Genomic DNA, 10958 nt, shown 5'->3' with positions numbered 1-10958 from the left:
CACACCTCCGCCCTTGATTGCGACGTACCTCCGCCCCTCTAGTTTTTTTTTTCTTCCTCTTCTTCAGATCTAGTTTTATTTTAATTATCTTTGTTGTTCTTCTTCTTTTTCTTCAAAGAATTTTTCCATTTCAAATATGATTTTGCACTTCATATTTAATTTTTTTTCCTCTTCTTCTTCTTCAGATCTATTTTTATTTTTATACGCTTTGTTGTTTTTTTTCACATACGATTTTTCCATTTCAAATATGATTTTGCACTTCATATTTAATTTTTTCCTTCTAAACCTAACTGTAACCGGTTATAGTCACGATCTGTTTTGATTTCTAGATTTTTTCATATCTCTTTAAGTAATCGGGTACAATGACGTCTGGTTCTTTTTATTCATATTTGATTTTTTTAGGTCTAGCTGTAACTAGTTAGAATAACGATTAATTTAGATGTGTTTGTTTATATATGATTTTGTTTTCACACTTGACTAAATAACCAGGTACCATGGCGATTGATTTTTTTTTTTAGATATGAATCTGTAACCAGTTACGATTATGACTAGTTTAGCTTTTTTGTTTGTGATCCTATTTGTTTCCAGGTCTGGCTAAGTAATCAGGTACCATCGCAACTGGTTCTTTTTTTCATATCTATTTTGTTTCTTAGACTTAGTTGTAACTAGTTACCTTCACGGTCAATTTAGTTTATTTTTTTCATATCAGTTTTTTTTTTCTTTTCCAAATCACACTAAGTAACCGTTTACAATTCAATTTATATTTTGATAATGATACATTACTAAAAAACAAAATTATTTTTATAGCTGTAACTAGTTACTGCAACACCACTTAAAAAATAAAACTATTTTGTTTTTCAGACCTAGCTGTAACCAGTTACCTCCACGTTCAATTTAGTTAATTTTTTTCATATCAATTTTTTTTTTCTAAATCTCACTAAGTAACTTGTTACAATTATGTTCATATTTTGGTAATGGTACATTACTAAAAAAATCAAAATTATTTTTATAGCTATAATTGATTTGATAATGGTACAACACCACTTAAAAAATAAAACTGATTTTTATTTTTATAACCAGTTACCGCACATCACTAAAAAAATATTGACAGTGACATAGGATTACTATCACAAAAAAAAATCAAAATTGTTTTGATAGTGGCAACCAGTTGCCGCAGATAAAATGTTGATTGAAGAAAATAAAAAAATAGACGAAAAGAAGAAAAAATGGGTATAAAAAGTATAGTGACGAAGATCTAAGATTTTTTTTCTTCAAAGAAGTATGTAAAAAAATATATTTTATAAAATATAAATGATAAAAAATAATACAAATAAATTAAAATTATAAAAATAATATCAAAATATATCAAAACTAACTACTAACAATGTATAAAAAATACAATATAGTATACAAATATATAGAAAAAAACTCTTATAAAAATATAAAAAAAAAATATATACCATAAAAAACTTAAAGGAAAAAAAATAGAGAAAAAAATCATATGTGGTGTAATTTCCTCAATTCCTTACTTTAAGGCCATTGAGCACCCGGCCGAAGGCCCATATTATGGCCCAATTTACCTGTTACAGTAGGATATCGTTTCCTATGTTAGCGTTTCTTTCAGTGTCCGAATCTCAGCGAGAGGAAGTAACGAAGCAAAGGAAGTAGGGATTTTTGAGCAGAGAACCAAAAATGGTGGGTACAAATCTCAAGGCAGAAACATTGGCTTTAATGGAGAAGAGGACCGCCATTGAGACCGAGATGAACCTCATCATCGACCGCCTCTGTCAACCCGGCGGCCCTGGCCTTTCCGGCAATCTAGTCGACTCGGAGGTGGTTTTCTCTTCTCTCTCTCTCTCTCTCTTTTGTTCTGCCTAAATTCCCGTTGAGGGTTGTTTGTGTATGTACGATCAAGGGGTTTTAACTAGGGTTTTTCATTTATTTTTATCCTGACAATCTGTAGGGTTTTCCTCGGTCTGATATTGATATCCCAGTTGTGCGAGCAGAAAGGTCCCGTCTTTCTGGTACAATGCTCACTTTTCTTAGTCTTACCATTTGGTAACGAGTTCAGTCTAATTTGGTACTGGGTTAATGGAAGTTCATGCTGGTGGACTTTAATTTGGTTAGAGTAGTTTTTGTGCATGCCCATATGTTGTTATGTTTCCAACAGGGGTGAGTTGGAAATTTAAATTAATTTCGGAAATTTAAAACTTAATTTGCTAAATTATACAATAAATCAAATTAAGTAAAAGCAAATAATATGTCAATAAAATGGATATAGCAAATAATCAAATTTGTAATGTAAAGAGTTTAAGGTTAAAAAATTGCAAACTCTCGAATTTTAGAAGGTTCGGTAGAACTAAGCCACCTACGTTCTTGGTCTTCAAAGCTATGGACCTAGCTTTGAGTTCCACTATCGAGCCAAGTTAACGGGCTTGACTAACCCTTACAACCGGACGTGATTGACTAATATGGCAATTAATGGATTAGGTTTGATATATGTAATAAATGCTCAACCAACCCCTAATTTTGGGTGAAAAACAAGTTTATATAGAGTTTGGAAAAAAACTAGCCGTTTATAGCCGTTGGGGGTTACTTTTTGAAGCTGCCTGCCGCGAACTGGAAGTCCGGATGGGGAACCGGAATTCCGGTCTGGGAGCAACCGCAACCGGAATTCCGGATGGCAGACAGTGAGCAAAAGTTCAAAATATGCCTATTTTCCCGTTTTTTAATTCTTTATAACTTTTAGCTCGTTTATCAGATTTCAAAAATTCCAATTGCGTTACGACCGTATTAGGATGTATTTTCTTAAAAGTGAATTTAGGATGTCTAGTTCTCATTTTGAAAAATTACCATTTTTAGCACGTGAATGAGCCAAATTTTATACTTATGACTTAAAGTCAACTTGCAATCACTTTACAAGACTAAGAAATGAAATTAAACCTTTATCTTGAGTTTTTGCTACAAAATCAACAAATCATTAGTAACAAATAATAATTAAATATTTGTTAATCATCAAAACAAGGAGACTTAAGAGTTTGGGTCAACAATCTCCCATTTTTTGATGATATCAAATATTTGATTATTTTAAAAGGGAAAGGAAATATTTTTAAATATTAATATTAGATTAGCTCTCCATTAATGTGTGCAAGGGTTTAAAAATTTGAAATTTTACCTTTGATTTTTACCTTATATGATTTTGTAAACTCCCCCTCAATTTATTACTCATAGTGAAATAAAAAGTTACTCCAAAAATTGAGGTTTTTGCCAAAGTTAAAATAATCTCAATTAATTTCTCCAATTTTTGATTCATCAAAAAGGGTGGCAAAGGAATTCACAAAATAAAACATAAACAAACATAGATTAAACTTTTTAAACATTCATACATAAGAAAGATAAGTGAATCCAAAATAACATCAAAGCAACAAGGTTTATCAACCAAACACAAGAAAGATAAACACACAAGGAGATAAGGCATAAAGCCATGCAAACACACAAGATAAAATAAAACATGAAAGGATGCAAAAAGAAAAAACATGCAAATGCCTAAGATGATGGAGCCCCAAAACGCCTCATGTAGGCCTTCATCTCCTCCATCTCGTCATGAACATTCCGGAAGCCTTGTTCCATGTCACTCCGCAAGTTTGTAAATTGAGTTGTCATGTCAGTGTTAAGACGAGCAAAAGCCTCCTCGATGTTGAATTGAGAAGCTTGAGGCATTGGAAGGCTTGGAGGTTGAGCTTCTTCTTCTTGCTCCTCTTCTTCACTTTCACTTGCGGGTAACCCAAAGCTCTCCTCTTTCTCTTCTTCAAGGTCCTCTTTCGTTCTTTGGCCTCTTTTGGGAGTGAAAACTCACTTATTGTTGATAAGAGTATACCCCAAGCTTGTGAAAGTTTTGGTACCTAGCTTATCTCCTTTGGTAGGTTCAACATTCTTTTCATCCGAGGTGCGAATTCCTAAGCGAGGTAGGATGTAGCTAAGGAGAAAGTCATATGGGAGTGACTTGACAATGGTTGGTTTATACACATCAATGATAAAGCGAAGAATGAGATGACCTAGGTTGATGCGTGCCTTTTTGGTTAGGATAAGGTATAAAAGAAGTATATCTATGTTGTTTACCTCATCTTTATGACCACTTCTAGGAGCAAGGTTATTTATGATAAAGAGTTGGAGAATTTTAGCTTCCAAAGTGAGATTGTGAAACTTTAGTTTTATGATAATAGGGTCTTCTCCACAAAGAATTCTAGAACACTCATTCATGTCAAAAATTTCATCATTCTTAAGAGTTGGTTTTGGCTCTAGCAAAAGTCCTTCATTTGGTGCTCCTAGCAAGTTGTTTAGAGTTTCAACATCAAGTTCAAAAGAGACATCTCTAAGGGTGCTTTCAACTCCTAGTGGTGCATAGCTAGGTTTGATGCAAACATAGAAACCTCTAACTAACCTAGGGTATATGGGGGTCTTAATGTTGATAAAGGACTTCCAACTAACATTTCAAAATGGTGGCTGAAATTTACCCATGCTAGGCTTGGAAGGGCACAAAATTCCCGGTTGTATGGGTTAGTCAAGCCCATTAACTTGACTCGATAGTGGAATTCAATGCTAGGTCCATAGCTTTGAAGACCAAGGATGTAGGTGGCTTAGTTCTACCGAACCTTGTAAAATTCGAGAGTTTGCAATTTCTTAACCTTAAACTCTTTACATTACAAGTTTGATTATTTGCTATATCTATTTGATTGCCATATTATTTATTTTTACTTGATAAATTTGATTTATTGCATAATTTGGCATATTAAGTTTTAAATTTCCGAAATTAGTTTAAATTTCCAATTCACCCCCTCTCTTGGAAACATATCTTGGGTTAACAATTGGTATCAGAGCAATGACTCATTTATTTGATCAGATTTCACAATCTAGAGCATGGCATTTCCAAGTAATTCACAAAATAACATGTTAGAAGGTTTAAGCACAAATAGAGCACTATTCTTCAATAGAGCTCCATTCTTCAAATACACTAATCCTAAAAATATATCACTAGATTATGATATTCTTTACCTTACAATTTCTCCCTAAAGATGGGAGCAAAGTAAACTTGTTTCACTCCTTGAGGCGTGTTTTCACTTTTTAGTGATGATTCTTGAGTATAACTTTGAACCGAGATAAAATATCTGATACATTCACAAGGACAGTACAGCATGATCTTGATGTGTAGATTAGACTATTCTCAAACAATCTCTTGCCACTTTGGTCATACAAAGTTACTCGAGAAAGAAGATAACTGTAATGTAAAGTCATTTATATATATTTTTAATATATCTAGGGTTACCCTATGTAAACTCTTTACATTACATGTCCTACTCTATTGAAGAATGGTGCTCTATTTGTGCTTAAACCTTCTAACATGTTATTTTGTGAATTACTTGGAAACGTCATGCTCTAGATTGTGAAATCTAATCAAATAAATGAGCCCTTGCTCTGATACCAATTGTTAACCCAAGATATGTTTCCAAGAGGGGGGTGAATTGGAAATTTAAACTAATTTCAGAAATTTAAAACTTAATATGCCAAATTATGCAATAAATCAAATTTATCAAGTAAAAGCAAATAATATGGCAATAAAAAAGATATAGCAAATAATCAAACTTGTAATGTAAAGAGTTTAAGGTTAAGAAATTGCAAACTCTTGAATTTTACAAGGTTCGGTAGAACTAAGCCACCTACGTCCTTGGTCTTCAAAGCTATGGACCTAGCTTTGAGTTCCACTATCGAGCCAAGTTAACGGGCTTGACTAACCCATACAACTGGGAATTTTGTGCCCTTCCAAGCCTAGCATGTGTAAATTTTAGCCAACATTTTGAAATGTTAGGTTGGAAGTCCTTTATCAACATTAAGACCCCCATATACCTTAGGTTAGTTAGAGGTTTCTATGCTTGCATCAAACTTAGCTATGCACCACTAGGAGTTAAAGGCACCCTTAGAGATGTCTCTTTTGAACTTGATGTTGAAACTCTAAACAACTTGCTAGGAGCACCAAATGAATGACTTTTGCTAGAGCCAAAACCAACTCTTAAGAATGATGAAATTTTTGACATGAATGAGTGTCTAGAGTTCTTTGTGGAGAAGGCCCTATTATCATAAAACCAAAGGTTCACAATCTCACTTTGGAAGCTAAAATTCTCCAACTCTTTATCATAAATAACCTTGCTCCTAGAAGTGACCATAAAGATGAGGTAAACAACATAGATATACTCCTTATCCTAACCAAAAAGGCACGCATCAACCTAGGCCATCTCATTCTTCGCTTTATCATTGATGTGTATAAACCAACCATGGTCAAGTCACTCCCATATGGCTTTCTCCTTAGCTACATCCTACCTCGCTTAGGAATTCGCACCTCGGATGAAAAGAAGGTTAAACCTACCAAAAGAGATAAGCTAGGTACCAAAACTTTCACAAGCTTGGGTATACTCTTATCAACAATAAGTGAGTTTTCACTCCCAAAAGAGGCCAAAGGACGAAATAGGACCTTGAAGAAGAGGAGAGCTTTGGGTTACCCGCAAGTGAAAGTGAAGAAGAAGCTCAACCTCCAAGCCTTCCAATGCCTCAAGCTTCTCAATTCAACATGGAGGAGGCTTTTGTTCGTCTTACCACTGACATGACAACTCAATTTACAAACTTGCGGAGTGACATGAAACAAGGCCTCCAGAATGTTCATGACGAGATGAAGGTCTACATGAGGCGTTTTGGGGCTCCATCATCTTAGGCATTTGCATGTTTTCTCTTTTTGCATCCTTTCATGTTTTATTTTATCTTGTGTGTTTGCATGACTTTATGCCTTATCTCCTTGTGTGTTTATCTTTCTTGTGTTTGGTTGATAAACCTTGTTGCTTGGATGCTATTTTGGATTCACTTATCTTTTCTTATGTATGAATGTTTAAAAAGTTTAATCTATGTTTGTTTATGTTTTATTTTGTGAATTTCTTTGCCACCTTTTTTGATGAATCAAAAGGGGGAGAAATTAATTGAGATTATTTTAACTTTGGCAAAAATCTCAATTTTTGGACTAACTTTTTATTTCAGTATGAGTAATAAATTGAGGGGGAGTTTACAAAATCATGTAAGATAAAAATCAAAGGTAAAGTTTCAAATTTTTAAACCCTTGCACACATTAAGGGGAGCTAATCTAATATTAATATTTAAAAATATTTCCTTTCCTTTTTAAAATAATCAAATATTTGATATCATCAAAAATAGGGAGATTGTTGACCCAAACTCTTAAGTCTCTTTGTTTTGATGATTAACAAATATTTGATTATTATTTGTTACTAATGATTTTTGATTTTGTAGCAATTCAAAGTCAAACTTATGGTCAAGGGCAAAATGGTCATTTTCCAGAAATGACCCGAAATGGATTTCAAGAAACTCAAGATAAATGTTTAATTTCATTTCTTAGTCTTGTAAAGTGATTGCAAGTTTACTTTAAGTCATAAGTATAAAATTTGGTAAAATGACCATTTTGCCCTTGGTCATAAGTTTGATTTTGAATTGCTAATTCACTTTGGTTTTTGCTACAAAATCAACAAATCATTAGTAACAAATAATAATCAAATATTTGTTAATTATCAAAACAAGGAGACTTAAGAGTTTGGGTCAACATACGTGAGTTTGCAGTTTCGGCTGCTTCGGCAGGATTTAACATTATTATGAATTTGAAAGTAGCTCCCACTAAATTTCCATTTGTAGTGTATCCCATTAGAAATCAAAATGTATAAAACCAAGTTGTTGTATTACATTATTTTTAATTATCTATGTAAAGTTATTAACTTGATTTGACATGATTACTGAAAATCTACTTGATTTCATTTTCTATGTAATGATAATGTTTTGCTGCAGGTTGCATTGATTCCTTTAGAGGTGTTTTAACTTTGATGCCTTGTAATAGTTTGCTGCCTTTGTTTTACTTGAAGAGTTGCGAAATGATCACAAGGAGATTACTGAAAAGATAAACAAAAATATAGAAGTTATGCATTCTGCAAGGCTTGCTCCTAAAGCTTCTCCCGCCAAAGAATCGGGTATGGCTGAAATTGTTGAGATTGTTTCTGGTTTTATTTAGAGAAATGTTCAATAGAAGAAACGCCTGCTAATGTGCTACCCTGCTAGAAAGTAGAAACTAGATATGTTATCAGTGGAGTTCACATTTTTCAGTCTCTATAGTAATCATTTCACGCATTTTGCTATTACAAAAAATGATAAGATTTTATTTATTCTTCAGAGAAAATGTCATGACTTGACTTGTGTTTTGTTTTGCACTTTTTTTTTAACCAAATTTATTTTTTAAAAAAACCTTGTTGCTTATGGTGCTTGATTGCTTTCTTATTGTATAATCTCAAATATTGTCTCATCTTAAAACACCATGGTCGAAGAATTACATATGCAGAATGAAGTGTAGATGAGATTGCTTAATTTGCTTTTTCTTACATCTTAACTTCACAATCTAGTATTTTTACATGGATTGGGACAAGGAGCTTAACGACTACATTCTTATAAAGTAGGTGTCAATGAGGGGTCAGATAATAACACCTCGTTGAGTCCCAATGATGTTTCATCAACAACCGCGAACAATGTTCCCATGAGCTCTTCTAATGCTATGGATGTGGATATGACAGTTAGCATACCCTTTGCAATGGTTGATGAAATAGCTGATGCATCACCAGCAGCAGAAGATGGTTTACAACTTGGAGATCAGATTATGAAGTTTGGGAATGTGGAAGCTGGTGATAATTTGTTGCAGCGACTTGCTTCAGAATCTCAGAGCAATCAGGACCGAGCAGTTCCTGTTGTCCTTATGAGGCATGGTGCTGTTGTCAACACAACAGTGACACCAAGAACATGGCAAGGTCGCGGTCTACTCGGGTATGCTTTTCTATTCTTATTGCCTTATTATGCTAAGAATACTACTTTGCAAGTTGGTCTGCAGTCTGATTTTTCTTTTTCATGGAGATGCATTGCCCTTTTTGTCTTTCACACACACTCAACAATTAGTTAGAGTTTTTTGTTAGTGCTGCTTTTGCTTTACCGATTCTTTCCTTTGCACAACAAAACTAACCTGTATTCCACTCCCATATACTCTTAAACAGAAACTTGACTATAGTATTTTACTAACTGTTTGGTTATGTGGATGCTTGCAGATGCCATTTCCGGATATTGTAATGGCTTATGCTTTTCATTTTTAATGACCTGGCAGATGCATTATAGTTGGTTTTGTTTTTATCAAGTTTCTAGACAACCTCAACTGCTGATATGGACTTTCCAGATTCTTTCTCTTTCTTCCTTTGCATCTAATGTTGGTATGTGATAGTATATAACTTTTTTTGGCAATCTTGTAAAGATTTGCATACCATAACCCAATATTTGATACAATTTATGTTTCATGAAATGCAAGTGAACCATTGTGGGGTACTGGTTTTTCTTTTTGTCTTTTATTGTGTTGTTTATTTTTGTTGTGCAATCATCGGATATTTTTTATTGTATTTTTATTAGGGGTATGTAGTGTGCTCCCTGTGGCTGTGTTTTACTTTCAAATGCTGAGTTCATTTGATTTGTTGAATACTAAAAAGTACGATATTTGTAAATCTAAAGTGGGGCCACTAGTTAGGGATCCATCAATGTGAATTGTGCTTTCACCTCGCTATCACTTTCTTTTAACGAATACAGTATAATTCCTGATAACTTCTTTTTCAGCCAAAAAGGAAAACTCTATTGACATATTCGATTTTGTGATCAATGACTTTTGAAGTTTATTTTTGTTATATATATTATATCGCCAAGTGGTAGTGTTATACTTGTAATGACTGACTGTGTAGGTAAATCAATGGCTAATTCTCATAATCACCAACAAAAAAGGCTTTATAACATGCCTCAAATAATTTACTTGATGAAATTTAGTTCTTTACCTTTTGGCCTTCATTCTATTTTCATTTGCTTTATCCCCAATTCCTCATTATTATTATTTCTTCATCGGTTAACCTGGTCCCCATTATTAATATGAGCATTGATTACTAAATATTTGTTGGTAGACTAATGAGATAACATACACCCACTCTATAGCTACGCCTACAATGATGAATGTATAATCCTTGTGGTCACTCTATACACTAATCCTAAAAATATATCACTAGATTATGATATTCTTTACCTTACAATTTCTCCTATAGATGGGAGCAAAGTAAACCAGTTTCACTCCTTGAGGCGTGTTTTCACTTTTTAGTGATGATTCTTGAGTATAACTTTGAACCGAGATAAAATATCTGATACATTCACAAGGACAGTACAGCATGATCTTGATGTGTAGATTAGACTATTCTCAAACAATCTCTTGCCACTTTGGTCATACAAAGTTACTCGAGAAAGAAGATAACTGTAATGTAAAGTCATTTATATATATTTTTAATATATCTGGGGGTACCCTATGTCATGATATGAGCTTGTGTGAAAGGTTTTGATTTCATTTCTCCTCTCTGTTGAACATTAACATTTTCATATGAAGTTGAGAGTGTGTAGTGGAATATTAATAGATCATTCATGGCTTGGCAGATGACCCAACTTGTCTATTCTATACTTATGGAATTGTTGCATATGGATATGGTAGATGTTTAAGAGGCAATAATTGCTTTGCTTTAGTTTTACATTAATGAACAACTGCATCACTTCACTTATAGAGCTAAATAGACTACTAATAATAATACTAAAGAAGTATGCAACAAAATGATTATATGAATAAAAATAAAGTTTCTGGTAGAAATTGGAAAAAGACCAATAGCAGCAGACCAGCAGTCTCTTTCATCCAAGACCAATAGTGAAATCTCTCTCTCTCTCTCTCTCCCACTGATTATACAGTAATCACACAATAGAGAGAATAATATATTTATGTGATTCTTTTACTCTACAACTTTATCTTTTAT

General features: G+C 33.4%; 1 protein-coding gene across 1 annotated transcript; it reads left to right on the top strand.

Moving 5' to 3' along the window:
* The first annotated feature begins 1600 nt into the window (after positions 1 to 1600).
* LOC133782954 (uncharacterized) lies at positions 1601 to 9456 on the top strand. Its single transcript, XM_062222442.1, has 5 exons — positions 1601 to 1833; positions 1964 to 2024; positions 7965 to 8069; positions 8550 to 8910; positions 9186 to 9456. Exons 1-5 carry the CDS (start codon positions 1693 to 1695, stop codon positions 9205 to 9207), a joined length of 690 nt encoding a protein of 229 aa, XP_062078426.1. The 5' UTR covers positions 1601 to 1692; the 3' UTR covers positions 9208 to 9456.
* Positions 9457 to 10958: the final 1502 nt, after the last annotated feature.

Source organism: Humulus lupulus, chromosome 6 (assembly GCF_963169125.1).
Source record: "Humulus lupulus chromosome 6, drHumLupu1.1, whole genome shotgun sequence".
Classification (NCBI taxonomy): Eukaryota; Viridiplantae; Streptophyta; class Magnoliopsida; order Rosales; family Cannabaceae; genus Humulus; species Humulus lupulus.
This window is presented reverse-complemented; position numbering and strand designations above follow the sequence as displayed.